The sequence below is a fragment of the Akebia trifoliata genome, chromosome 8, assembly GCF_017979445.1.
Source record: "Akebia trifoliata isolate Shusen 1 chromosome 8, ASM1797944v1, whole genome shotgun sequence".
Lineage (NCBI taxonomy): Eukaryota > Viridiplantae > Streptophyta > Magnoliopsida > Ranunculales > Lardizabalaceae > Akebia > Akebia trifoliata.
In genome coordinates, this window is record NC_141382.1 from 52,420,937 (window position 1) to 52,435,571 (window position 14,635).

Genomic DNA, 14,635 nt, shown 5'->3' on the forward strand with positions numbered 1-14,635 from the left:
AGAGAGAGAACCCCTGCATTGTTGATAAGTATTTTTTAAATATAATTTTTTTTTTTTTTCTATTTGCAATTTGAACTCTTAGCACATCCAAACACTGATGTTCAAATTAACTCTCTTACTTGATTAACTTTCGGAGGTTGAAATTAGAGAGAGCTTGAACTGTGCAAAGAGATATTATAAAGTTGAGGTGGGTGCGAATTGTAATTTCGATGTGTACAAATAGACCCAACCTTTCCCAAAGAATGTCCCTATCTCGCGAGACTACCACTCAAAAAATTGCAAAAAAACCGAACAATAAAGTGGGAAGAGAAGAGAAGGAAAATAATAAAAATAAAAAAGGTTAGATATTTTTTTTTCGAAATTATTTCACGATTACTCTTCTAATTTGCGTGAGAACTCTGATCAATTTGAGTTTCTTCACGAATATACGGGGGAATTACAGGTGGCGGTTGATCTCTCTCCCTCTCCCTCTCCCTCTCCCTCTCCACAGTCGTGATTCCTTATTTGATTTCTACAAAAGAAACCTTTTCTGGGTTTTTCCATCGCCTTACCTTTTTCTGCGTTTTTCACGGATTCTGTTCTCGTGGTGGAGATCCGAGAGTGAAGTTTTGTTGACTCGGATATCTGATTCCGATTTTGGCTGCAATATAAGGTAATTTTGATCAAAATTGGGGAAAGTTTATGGCTTTCATTTGAAACTATATGAAAGGTTGGATCTTGATTTTCCGATTCTAGTTTTCGAGGTTTTGGACGGGAATTAAGTTTATTAGAATCAAAGGCCTTTATCTGAATTTTTTATTTTGAGGTTGGAGATTGATATCAGTGTTACCAATAGTTTCTTCGATGGGAGAGGGGTCTTGGGTTTTTTCTAAGCAAATTTTTTATATCTGCAGGGAGTGATTGATGATAGACGGGTTGGAAGTCTTCGGAAAATCGCATTTTCTCCACAGAAAGTGGTTTAGGAGGTGGTATTGGGTTTTCTGGATTTTGATTTGAGGGAAATTCGAATCAGTTTGAGTTTCTTTTAGTTTTGGGATCCTAGGATGCTGTTTTCTGTGAATCAAGGAGTTTCCAGGCATCAAGATCTTATTTTTCTGGATGTTTTGGGGATTTTTCTGGTGAAACAGTGCAAATATCAATTGGGTGTTGGCAGTTCGAGTATTTGAAGCTTTATTATTGGGATTAGAACTGGAATTTTAGTTCTGACAACAAGAATTATAGGCTGTGTTTCAGTTATATTTTCTTTTTTTGGACTTCTGTTGATGTATTAAGAGTTATACAGTTGCACTGCCCATTATAACTATTTGGAGTTTGAATTGTGTTTCTTATTAATAGGATTTGAATCTGGTAGTGAGAGCTATTGGTATTGGGTGTCAGATTATTGTGTTTGGGATCAATCTTTGTTACTTGGGTTTGACCTGGATTATAATTTCACCTCAGACAGTGGTGGGATTAGAGATAATTTCTACAGTGGTCAATGTACACTTCACAATGAGGGGGTCTGGTTGGGCTTTTCGTCCATGGACACCCCCGACCAGAGTTTCTCTGAGCTAGTTGACACTTTCAAGTCCTGGATTCCTCGGAGAAACGTGCCAGTGAATGTGTCAAGGGACTTTTGGATGCCCGATCACAGTTGTAGGGTATGCTACGATTGTGACTCCCAATTCACGATATTTAACCGTAGGCACCATTGTCGCCTTTGTGGACGTGTCTTTTGTGCAAAGTGTACAGCAAATTCAATCCCTGCCCCGTCTGATGAGCCAAAGATTGGAAGGGAAGACTGGGAGAGGATCCGTGTTTGTAATTATTGCTTCAAGCAATGGGAGCAGGAGATAGCAAAGATTGATAATGGGATCCAAGCATCCAACCCTGGTCTCAGTGCTTCACCATCAGCGACAAGTTTGGCCAGCACCAAGTCTAGTGGCACCGGAAACATTAGTAGTAGCACTGTTAGTTCCGTGCCATACTCCACTGGTCCTTACCAGCGCGTGTCACACGGTTCTGATCTCAGCCCTGGTCTATCTGCCCAGATGGAACCAGGTATAAATAAGCAAGATATAGTAGCATCTGAACGAAGCTTGGATCCCATAGTTGACATAGGGGATCCATCTGTCAACCAATTTGGATTTTGCATGAACAGGTATGCTTACGTCTATCTTCTTTTGACCTGTTTCTTTTCTCTCTTGTTTTTTTTTTTTTTTTAAACTTTCTGTTGCTATGTTTGTAACAGTTAACCTTTGTAACAAGGGAAATTTACTGCTTGAAATACTTCTATGGCATGTATTTATATGCATTGAGCATATTTACATGTCATGCAATAATAATAATCATCAGTGTCATAATTATCATCATCCAAACTTTATCCCCATTATTTGGGGGAGCTGCACAGATCCTGTTATGCCATCCCATTCTATCTAGGGCATGTCTTCCACAATTAGTGTGCTTTCAAATCATTTTTCACTAACATGGTAGATGTCCATTTGGCTTTCTTCCTGCACTTGTACTCTCTTCTTACTAGCACCCTTGTTGGCCTTCATCGCAATTGACCACCTAAATTTTCTTTTCCATTTGTTTATCTAATTACATATTTAGATTGTCTCTCGGCTCTATTCAATACAATCACGCACCATCACATGTATAAATGCTTGTTCGTATGTATGTTTGTGAAAAATGTCTGATGGACGCGAGGTCCATAATTCTTGATGGACTTTAGCCAATACACACAAATCCCAATAACTGTAGTAATGATTGTTGAAACTTTCACCTATGGGATGGATGGAATGGGAAGTGGCTCTTATTTTTGTGATATGCTTCATTCCTATAATTGACACACTGATTAAATGCTTTGGTTGATGATGTGTTCAGTCATGGACATGGTTTAAAGTTTTGTACCATCTCAGAATGTCTTGGGAAAGCCATCTCAGTTTTGGCCAAGACCTCAACAAAACATTATCAAGAAATAAATGTTTTGGGATTTTCTCGGACTGTTTTGAATTGTCTCGGTTGAGACTGTCTCAGTTTTTCTCTGATTAGGCAATGCCTCAAGATGAAATTTTAAACCTTGGTAAGGGGTAAGGGACCATTGAGGATGATATACTTTAGGTCTATTAAGTGTTTCCTCATATAAATGTAAGGTTGATTTGAGGTGACATTATTTGTTGAAAAAGTTATGAATAATCTGGAAAATAGTCAGTAAGTAGCTCACTTTAACACAAAATGTTTTTGTTTATTTATTTATAAATACACATATTTATATTCTATTCTTCATAACAAAGTTCATTTATAACTTCCTCCGCTATTGTATACATGTAGGTCCGAATGGTAGGATGGCACTTCAATTCATCTTTCTTGCTTTTGAGTGTTACTTGTATATCAGTTATATAATACATATGCATACCAATCTGTTGAACTGCATTTTTTTATTCATTTATCATGATCTTATAATCTGGTATTTATTTAACCATGTATCTGTAGATACCATTGTGATAGATGTCTAACCATAAGTTACGCTCAAACGTTGTCGGGTCTTTATGTTGGACTACCCAGGTTTATTTGTATGGTACCTCTAATTTGTGCATGGCAGTTGGCACTGAGAGAGTTGATATATTGTTACATAAATTTTTGTTTTTGGTTACCTATCAATTTTTGTTTTTGTTTTTGGTTGTCTGCTTATATCATATCAGACAGTATTTTAATGCACGATTGCTTTATTGTTGGGGTTTCAATGATTCATGATTTTGGGGCATTATTATCAATGACGTAGTGCTTACTTATTATATGGTGTCAGGAGTGATGATGACGATGATGAATACGGTGTTTATCAATCAGATCCTGAAACAGGGCGTTTTATCCAGAGTGACTACTATGGCCCAGTCGAGTTTGATCAAATCAACCATGCCTATGGATCGCATAATGTTCATTCTGATGAAGAAAATATTAACTCAAGAGACTTTAGCAGCTCTCCAATGCACGGGCGTTTAGATTCACAAGAAATCGAAGGGGACAAGAAGCTCGGGGAAGAAGTGAAGGGACACGATAATGGAGAAGAGTGTGAAGAGGATGAGAGGGAAGCTGAGCCTGTGGATTTTGAAAACAATGGGATGCTCTGGCTGCCTCCCGACCCAGAAGATGAAGAGGATGAGAGGGAAGCTGTTCTGTTTGATGAAGATGATGATGAAGATGCTACAGGCGAGTGGGGATACCTACGCTCTTCAAGCAGCTTTGGCAGTGGGGAGTACCGTACTAGGGATCGGTCAAGCGAGGAGCACAGGAAGGCCATGAAGAATGTGGTCGATGGCCATTTCAGGGCATTGGTAGCTCAGCTGTTGCAGGTTGAAAATCTGCCTGTTGGTGAGGAAGATGACAAGGAGAGTTGGTTGGAAATAATTACATCTTTGTCCTGGGAGGCTGCTACACTCCTTAAGCCAGACACAAGCAAGGGTGGAGGAATGGACCCTGGTGGGTATGTGAAGGTTAAATGCCTAGCTTGTGGGCGCCGTAGTGAGAGGTAAATTTCCGAGAAACTATATATATAATGATTCATAATCCAGCTTATAACCCTATGACCCATGCCTTGACTGTCAACACATTTTTCTTGACTTCGAAGCCAGTGGACCTTATCTTTGATGGGTGGCAATCTAAATGGACAACCCTAACTTTATCAACATGGACTTTTTAGCTAACCTATCACCCAACTTATTTTAATACCCATGGTTAGCTGCAATCTATGATTGTTCTACTAGTCTTTCTTCTATTGTAATAGACAGTTACCTCATCGATTCAATGAATTGTCCATTGTGTTCGGCTTTGTGGATGATGTGCCTTTTGTACATCATTAATTGGTAGGCAGTACCATTTATTAATTGGTCTGTCATATTCCCCGTTCTGCCCTTAGGTTTGCTCATGGTGCTGCAACATCCCACTTACGCATGTATATGAGACAACTTGAAGTATTTTGTGTCACGAAGTTCTTGATTATACTTAAAGAGATGAAATTTCTAACTTGGTTTACTACACCTGATCACAATCTGAAAAATATTGTAGACTACTTAAATGTGGAACATACAGGCACAGTAGGAAGCCGTCTTCCCTATATTTATGGAAAATGTTGCACATACGGGTACAAGACTAAATTTTGGTGGGTTCACCGGGGAGGTGACATTTCTGCCTATCTATCACATACTTTTGGCTGTAGTATAACTCCAGTCCAGAACTTATTTAATAGAATCCTTTTTGTGGAACCAATTGAATGATGACATCTCAAACCCTGCATATTTGCCATGTGTATGAAGTGCAGGCAGTGGAAGATAGCTAATTCTTGCCATGAGTTGGATATTATTCTGTTGTATTAGGTTTGTTACTTTTGGAAAGCCCAACAATTTCTCCTGATGAAGAAGGTAGACATAGCAAGCTGTGCTTTAAAGGCTTGATTATTTTCTGTTTGATTCAATTATCTGCAATAAAGGCTATAATTTAGTGTAACAAAATGGATCCATTATACTCATGATATTCATGTTTTGAGTGGGAACTCCAATTTCTCTGTCTTGGGCTATATCACTAGTCCTTTATTCATATCTGGGCATCATTGCAATTATCTTTAATAAATTATTCATGTATTGATATAGCAATATGGAAATATATCCTTTTCGCGTTGCGATCATTTTAATTTTCCTGTCACTGATGGAGTTTTTTGGCCTTATTTCTTTTAGTATGGTGGTCAAAGGAGTTGTTTGTAAGAAAAATGTAGCCCATCGGCGAATGACATCAAAAATAGAGAAACCCCGTTTCCTAATACTTGGAGGAGCTCTAGAGTATCAGCGGGTTTCTAATCTCCTGTCGAGTTTTGATACTTTGTTGCAGCAGGTTTTGATCATTTAATCTTTTCTTGTTTTTTTGGTAAAGTAAACTTATATTGTGGAGAAGGAAGAGTCAAAGGGGCTTCAGTCTTAGATTATTTTCTTATTTGATTGTTCACCAAGTTAATTGAATTATTTCTTGGATTTATTGTTCTCATGGCTCACATCTTTATTCAGGAAATGGACCATTTGAAGATGGCAGTTGCAAAGATAGGCGCTCACCACCCCAATGTCCTCTTGGTAGAAAAATCAGTTTCCCGTTTTGCCCAAGATTACCTCCTTGCAAAAGACATATCACTTGTTCTTAATATTAAAAGGCCTCTTTTAGAGCGTATAGCCCGTTGCACTGGTGCACAAATTGTTCCATCGATTGATCATCTTTCATCTCAGAAGCTGGGATCTTGTGACACATTCCATGTAGAAAAGTTTCTTGAAGAGCATGGCAGTGCCGGGCATGATGGGAAGAAATTGGTGAAGACACTGATGTTCTTCGAAGGCTGCCCAAAGCCACTGGGTTGTACTGTAAGTTTGGAAATTCTTTTCAGATTCTTAAAGTTCAATATATTTTTTATGGAAAAATTGAAATCATGGTCATACAGCTTACATTCTGTAAATGGCGTAGTTGTAAGCTAGGCCTCACATTGGCTAAGACCCATTGTTGGGTTGACCCACCTGTTCTAATCAAATCATCTGAACTTTGATCTTAGGCAGTCACAAAAGTTATGTTGCATAATCCTAAAAAGAATAAAATTGTGGACGGGATATTATTGTTTAGGATTGCCATTGGTGTTGGTGGAGCTCCTAGGTTTGAATCTAGAGAGTGGTCTGTCCCAACTGTTTGCATGTACACCATACATGGTGTTATTCCATTGGATAATTGCTACATATTAACTATTAAGGACTAGGATTATTGCGATGTCGATACACATATCAAGACGCCCAACACATCCTAACATGTAAGCTAGTGCCCCTTTATTTTAATGATCTTCTGTAAGAAAGCACTTCTGAAAATATGGTTTTTGTAATCCATCCTCCATACAATAATTTTTCAAGTTGTTAAATTCAACAATGAATTGATAATAGAAATCTTCTTTTATTAAGTTATGGTGAATAGAAGTGTTTTCTTTTATTCTTGCCTCATAAAAAAAAAGAATTTACAAGTTAGGTATAGCTACAATATTACGTTATAATACATGTGAGGAGGTGGTGCCGTTTCAGATACTTCATACCCATGTCAGATACGGACACACATGTTAATTTCCTTGTTCGATCAGTCAACTATCCTTGCAATTGGCCTGTCCAGTACTTGAAGTTTCCTCTTTAATGTTTCAGTGCGATGGTTTGGATGATAGCAGCTGCAATAACAAAAAATTAAGTAGATCTTTATTATTGTTTGTTTCAGATTTTGCTAAGGGGTGCTAATGGAGATGATTTGAAGAAAGTGAAGCATGTGGTCCAATACGGAATTTTTGCAGCTTATCACTTGGCTTTGGAGACATCTTTTCTTGCTGACGAAGGTGCCTCTCTTCCAGAACTCCCGTTGAAGTCTCCGATCACAGTTGCACTGCCAGATAAACCATCTAGTCTTGGCAGGTCCATTTCTACAATATCTGGTTTCACTGGCCCTACCACTGGCAAGGCTCAGGGATCTCTACTCAGTAGCAAAATAGAAAGGCCCAACAGAATCCTCGCGTCAGATTCAACTTTACCAGCCCACAACGCCTCCATTAGCAAAACAGACATGGCACTATCACTGTTTTCATCTAAAAGTCCTCACTCTCAGTATGAAGAACTGGCCTCTAGCTTTCATTCTTTTTCTTCTTTCTCGTCCTTGTCTCCTCCAGGGAAGTTTGTCTCAGGTCCTCTCCGTACCCAGCTGTCCCCATATTATGCATATGAACAGAAAGATAAGACGAGTTTTGGGGAACCCATCACAAATAAAACCTCTATAGTTGATGGTGACCAAACCACATTGTCAGAACATCTTATTGCTAATGGTTTTGGGGTCTTGGAGTCCTCTGAGCAAGGTGGACTTGAAACTAATGATGCCCACAGTGATTGGAATGCAATGGTTGTGAATCAACCAGGTACTTCAGAGTTTGCATCCTTACAACAGGATATTAATAACTACCACCAGGAGCCAGGTTCTTCCAAGGAAGAGTTTCCTCCATCCCCATCTGACCATCAGAGTATTTTGGTTTCCTTATCAACCAGGTGTGTGTGGAAGGGGACTGTGTGCGAACGAGCCCATCTCTTTCGGATCAAATACTATGGCAACTTTGACAAGCCTTTGGGACGGTTTTTACGCGACCATTTATTTGATCAAGTAACCTTGTCATTTATTTCTCACGTTTATATGTATTTTTCTCTTTCAGTAGCTTCCACCACCACCACAGTTTGAGACTTTATAAGCTTAGCTATCTTTTCTTTGACAGAGTTATCGTTGCCGTTCATGTGAAATGCCATCAGAAGCACATGTTCATTGTTATACTCACCGACAAGGCAGTCTTACAATTTCTGTCAAAAAGCTCCCAGAGTTTCTCTTACCGGGTGAACGAGATGGCAAGATCTGGATGTGGCACAGGTGCCTGCGGTGTCCTCGCACCAGTGGATTCCCACCAGCGACCCGGAGGGTTAAGATGTCTGATGCTGCTTGGGGTTTATCTTTTGGGAAATTTTTGGAGCTTAGCTTTTCAAACCATGCTGCTGCTAGCAGGGTGGCTAGCTGCGGTCATTCCCTGCATAGAGATTGTCTCCGGTTCTATGGGTATGCTCATGCACAAACAATGTGTTTTATATGGTTTATACATTATCTGAATTTTATGAACAGTTGAAGGTGAAATATCAGTACACGTGGTCTACAGGCAAGGCCCTCAAGTGGCCTTTGTGGGTCACATCTAGGAGACCATATTGGTAATAAAATCAGCATGTTTGATTGATCTATTGGGTAGTATTTTTGTGATGGTGTTAGACACGTATACAAATAACATTTACCATGACATATTGAGTCAACCAACACATCTATACAGTTGATTTCATTTATGTAGGGGTAATTAATAAAAACAATGCTGATGTCATGACTCTGTGGTTATTGAATTTCAATGGACCTGGGTAGCAACCTATATAAAAAGGTCATTGGGCACAATCTTCTTGACTGCTGAGCCAATGAATTCATGAACCACCCTGTGGTGGACTTGCACTCTAAAAGTCGGCTGATTGGTGTTTTTAAATCTGTGGGACTTGAGCTTTTCTTCATGGGGGAGACCCGAAAGGTAAAAACATGGGCTTCAAGCCAATGAAGAAGATGGTCAAAGACATTGAATCAAAATCATCAGTCCGGCTGATTTTCTGTGTAGATGATTTGCTATGGGTGTACAAAAAATTCATGGGATTACTGAGACAGAAGAAAGTGCGATGTGGAACTATTTAACACCCAGGATCATATACAAGTAACTCGTGGACCATTGGGTCACTGGCCTTAATAACTCAGTCCATGCAGGTATAAAGAACTGGTATTTACATAAGTTGGTATACACGAAACAGAATACGAATAATATATTAATAATAATTCATTTTTTGATATATAAAATATTTACAATAGTTAAGTAAAGATGAATTATAAATTAAAATTTTTCTTAGGAGTATCAGAATGTCTTGAGTTCGGGTATGACATGGGTAACTGACATTACCAAAATTTCAGAAAATGGAATCCCTATGTTACTTTCCAGTTGATTGGATGATTCATATGTCCTGCTTTGCCATTTATAGAGGGTCATTTCTTTCTATGATGTTTCAATTATAGTTTTGGTAATTTCTTTGCAGGTTTGGGAGAATGGTTGCTTGCTTTCGGTATGCTGCAATTGATGTTCATTCAGTTTACCTTCCACCTTCAAAACTTGATTTTAACTATGATAATCAAGAATGGATTCAAAAAGAAGCAAATGAGGTTCAAATATCGCCAACCCTTTTCTCAGTACTTTGTATTATTTTCATGGCTTATAGTAGGTGTTCCATCGATCTGTGTGTGACAGGTGGTTGACAAAGCAGAACTTCTATTTACTGAAGTACTCAATGCTCTCCATCAGATCGCTGAGAAAAGATTAGGCACAGGGTCTAATACTGGCACAAAAGTAGCTGAATCTAGACGTCGCATTGCAGAGCTTGAAGGGATGCTACAAAAGGAGAAGGCAGAATTCGAGGTCTGGCCTTACAGTGTCTAGTTCTCTTTCATTTCCAAGATAGACTTTGTGCGAAGGACACAATTTTATGTCCTTGATGCTATAATTTATATCTGACCCACTTGTAAATCAATCCAGTCATTCATTACCGTGCATCCCTTAAATGGGCCATTGCCCAAAATCATGCCCTTTTTAACTCCACTCATCATTTATGAGAAAAAGCATTAAAAAACGTAGTTGGCTGAATTTTTTTTTAAGGATCATAGGAATTCTAATTTGTTTGACTTTTCCATCCTTCTTTTTGTTCAGGCAGTGCCCACTATTTGATTGCTCTGATTAATTCATAAGTGGAGCTTTTGAGCCCATCAAACTTTTATATTCCTTTTTGAGATACGAAAGATTTCTTTGCATTGAGGTTTTGATTGTTTATTAACATTGCCTTAGGAATCTCTCAACAAAATTCTAAAGCAAGAGGCGAAAAAGGGGAAACCCATCATTGATATTCTTGAGATTAATCGGTTATGTAGGCAGTTGCTATTCCATTCTTACGTGTGGGATCAGCGCCTAATATATGCAGCCAGCTTAGATAACTGCAGCCTTCGGGAAGGGTTGAGCAGCTCCATGCCAAAAAGTATGGAGAGACCACTCAATTCTACTGTGAAGCTTGCTGAGGTGAACTCAAGTTACAAGCAAGGTAGAGGTTTTACTAGCTGCGATTCTGTTCTTGTGGAAGCAAAGTCTGGTGAAAATCTTAATCAGGGAGAAGGAATTGGTCAACAGCTTGGCTTAGATCACCAAGGAAGAGACGCAGAACAGATTCCGAATCATAGAAAGGAGGGTCAATCCTATCTTTCTACCAGCTTGAATCTACGTGATCGGTCTGACCTTGTGGAATCTGGTTTAGTTGTTCGTAGGGTCCATTCGGAGGGGCAGTTTCCAACTGTGGAAAATTCATCAGACACCCTTCATGCTGCATGGACGGGTGAAACTCATACAACACCAAAAGAAAATGGTTCTGCATTTTGTGATGCAGCCTTGGCAGACTCGTCAGTCAAGGCAGAAGCTCCGTTGGAGAGTGAAAATTTAGAAAAGCACTCGGAAGACAGAGGGGCGATGGGGGTAACCCAAACACTTGAGCCTGCATCATTCATCAAGGAGGCTGACACCATGGACGATACCACAAGCTGGGTACCAATGCCGTTTCCAAATTTCTATAGTTCTTTTAACAAGAATTCTTCAGGGAGCACTCCAAAGCCCAATACCCTCATTGAGTATAATCCTGTCTATTTATCATCATTTCGAGAGTTGGAACGTAAAGGTGGGGCAAGGTTGCTTCTCCCTGTGGGTGTCAATGACACAGTCATTCCAGTTTATGATGATGAACCTTCAAGTATAATATCATATGCACTGGTTTCACCAGATTACCATGTTCAGATGTCTGATGAACAGGAGAAGCCAAAAGATGGTGGGGAATCTTCGGTTTCTTTGCCACCTAATGATTTAATGAATCTTCACTTGCTTCACTCTTTTGATGAGACAGCTTCTGAATCTCTTAGAAGTTTTGGTTCTACTGATGAAAGCATCTTATCCATGTCTGGATCCCGAAGCTCCCTTGTTTTGGACCCTCTCATGTATACGAAGGCGTTGCATGTAAGAGTGTCTTTCACAGATGATAGCCTTCTTGGAAAGGTGAAGTATACTGTAACTTGTTACTATGCTAAGCGGTTTGAAGCCTTGAGGAGGGTTTGTTGCCCTTCTGAGTTAGATTTCATAAGGTCTCTTAGCCATTGTAAGAAGTGGGGTGCACAGGGTGGTAAGAGCAAAGTCTTCTTCGCGAAAACCTTGGATGACCGGTTTATTATCAAACAGGTTTCAAAGACAGAGCTCGAATCATTTATTAAGTTTGCTCCAGAGTATTTCAAATACCTATCCGAATCGATCCACACAGGGAGCCCGACGTGCCTGGCCAAGATTCTAGGGATTTATCAGGTATTTTTTGTTCTTTAAGTGACTACGACCTGATCCAAATTCCTTCAAAAGTTGATAGAAGCTTATGGGCTAAACTGTGACGAAGTTCTTTAAATTAACAAATATCTGACTGAGCTTTCAATTATAGAATAAGGCAAGATCTAGATTGCAAGTCTTGGGATACTATTTCTTAATTCTCAATATCACCAAAATGCTATCTTGCAAGAGAAAAAGCATGTTGAATAGTAAAAGACACATTTATCCTGCAACTTGTGGAAGGGGTATCTCAGTAGAGACGAGGCATGGGAAATTTTCAGGACCAACCATTTGATGGGTCCACCTAGGATATCTCCTAGTCAAAAATGAATCCAATTGGGAAACCATACTGTCCAATCGATGGACTTTTTTCTGTACTTACCACTAATCTTATAGATGCCAATTCAACACGAGGCCCATTTTTGTCTAAATTTAATTTCTTTTTAAATGTTCATATTGACAATAGTGTATCGACCTTTTTTATTTAATATATATAAATTGTATACCTTATCAAAAAAGAACAAGAAGAAAGAAGGTTATATGTAAAAAACATTTATTGATAAAAAAGAATGTTAGAAATTGGAGGTTGCAAACCATAATTTCGTTACCTTTTGTCCTTCGAAGAGATCTAGCTGGCTCACCCAAATCTTGTTTTTTATGCACTGTTTTTCATATGCTTCAATCGCTGTTGTGAAACATAACTTGTTGTCTTCTTTGTTTATGTGGAAGGTTACATCAAAACACCTTAAAGGAGGTAAGGAAACACGGATGGATGTTCTGGTAATGGAGAATCTTCTGTTTAGACGGAATGTTACAAGGCTTTATGATTTGAAAGGGTCTTCACGGTCTCGATATAATCCAGATTCAAGCGGAAGCAATAAAGTTCTACTGGATCAGAACCTTATTGAAGCAATGCCAACTTCTCCAATTTTTGTGGGAAACAAGGCAAAGCGGTTGCTTGAGAGAGCTGTCTGGAATGATACTTCATTTCTTGCGGTAAGCTTAATAACTAATGGTCCTTGATTTTCATTGATTGTATCACATCATAAACCACTCGTGGGCTTGATAAATAGAAATTTGAGGTGCCTGTGGTTGATAGCCAAGGTATAAGAACTCTGCTTGTTCTTAAACCTGAGACATATAGGGGCTGGTTCAGCATTTCTATGTTAAATTTGAACCTGCAGATGATTTTGAACTATTTATGATAGTCAAGAAAAATGGTGTTTATGATCATCGGACCAGGTCAATTTTTTTCCCCAAGAGAGTTAAATGCTGGGTTCAATCCCTTTTTGCATAATAATATTTTACCAGTATCAATATGCATTATGGTGCTTGTCAGGTCGTCTTAGCCACCTTGAGTTAAGACAGAGATAAATGCTTCTTATTGATATATAATAATGTTTTAATCCATTTTCTCTGTGGCAGTCTATTGATGTAATGGACTACTCATTACTGGTTGGGGTGGATGAGGAGAAGCATGAACTGGTTCTCGGAATCATTGATTTCATGAGACAGTATACATGGGACAAGCATCTTGAGACATGGGTGAAGGCTTCTGGCATCCTAGGTGGATCCAAGAACACATCACCAACTGTAATCTCACCTAAGCAATACAAGAAGCGGTTCAGGAAAGCAATGTCTGCATATTTCCTTATGGTCCCGGATCAGTGGTCCCCTGCAACCATCATCCCTAGTGAGTCTCAATCTGACCTCTGTGAAGAGAATATACAACTTGGGACCTCCGTAGATTGATTGATACTATGAGAAAGTGTGCCTGTATATGTCAAGGTGTAAATCAGGGAATCAATCCCCCTCTTTTCTTTTATTTTTTCTCCCTTTTCCTCTATTGTAATTTTTTAATAGCAGCAGCAGTTCATCATGTTGTTAAAATATCTGTTGTGCATTTTTTGTTAGAAGACTGCAGAACAAGGCTGTTTCAATGCAATTAAAATTCCACCCGAGATATAGTATTAGATGATTTCACTGTAAATTTATTTATATGCATCTTTGTTCATGAATTTGCTGAGGGATACTAGTATCTTTTTTGTTGTTGTCGTCGTTTGTAGTTGTAAGCAGGTGAAAAATTGGTTTGATCCCACGTCTCTGATATTACCAGTCACAGATATCACCACCTCAAAGAGGCTGTTTGGAACAAAAAGGATCTATATTCCTATATTCTGGACTTGAGAGCCAAATAGGTAAAAGAAACGAGATATTTGAAAAAGATCTTAGGTAGAACCGTCCCAAGATTCCAAACTGAAAAAGATTATAGTGAAAAGAATCAGAAGTCTTTCCAGTGAACATAATGCTGTTGTTCTTTCCTTCAATGGAAAGCCTAAGCATATTCTGATCATTGTAAACCAAGAAAACGTTCATTTTGATGACTTTGTTTTTAGATGGAATTCTTTATGTAACCACTGATGTTTTTTCTTTTTCCTTACTGTTCTTTGTGAGGCTTTTTCGGCTTCCTTGTAATCTGTTTTTCCTCTTTTTCAATATATTATACTTATCAAAAAACAAAAAAAAAAAAATTCATTTTGGTTGACTTAGAATATTATAGTCATAGAAGCAATAACAGTTTCTTGGAGGCTTGGGGCT

The 14,635-nt window shown here is 38.7% G+C and overlaps 1 protein-coding gene across 3 annotated transcripts; it reads left to right on the plus strand.

Annotated features, from left to right (window-relative positions):
• The first annotated feature begins 262 nt into the window (after positions 1-262).
• LOC147397749 (1-phosphatidylinositol-3-phosphate 5-kinase FAB1B-like) lies at positions 263-13,998 on the plus strand. Of its 3 annotated transcripts, none has more exons than XM_086449661.1 (12): positions 263-652; positions 894-2,140; positions 3,788-4,507; positions 5,709-5,862; positions 6,033-6,377; positions 7,258-8,181; positions 8,291-8,622; positions 9,678-9,801; positions 9,887-10,054; positions 10,478-12,022; positions 12,767-13,033; positions 13,463-13,998. In XM_086449661.1, the coding sequence occupies exons 2-12, from the start codon at positions 1,521-1,523 to the stop codon at positions 13,787-13,789; spliced, it is 5,526 nt and encodes a 1,841-aa protein (XP_086305787.1). In that variant the 5' UTR covers positions 263-652; positions 894-1,520; the 3' UTR covers positions 13,790-13,998. The 3 variants fall into 3 exon arrangements, with proteins under 3 accessions (XP_086305787.1, XP_086305785.1, XP_086305786.1); XM_086449660.1 differs by having other exon boundaries at positions 325-339; positions 443-2,140; XM_086449659.1 differs by having other exon boundaries at positions 263-2,140.
• Positions 13,999-14,635: the final 637 nt, after the last annotated feature.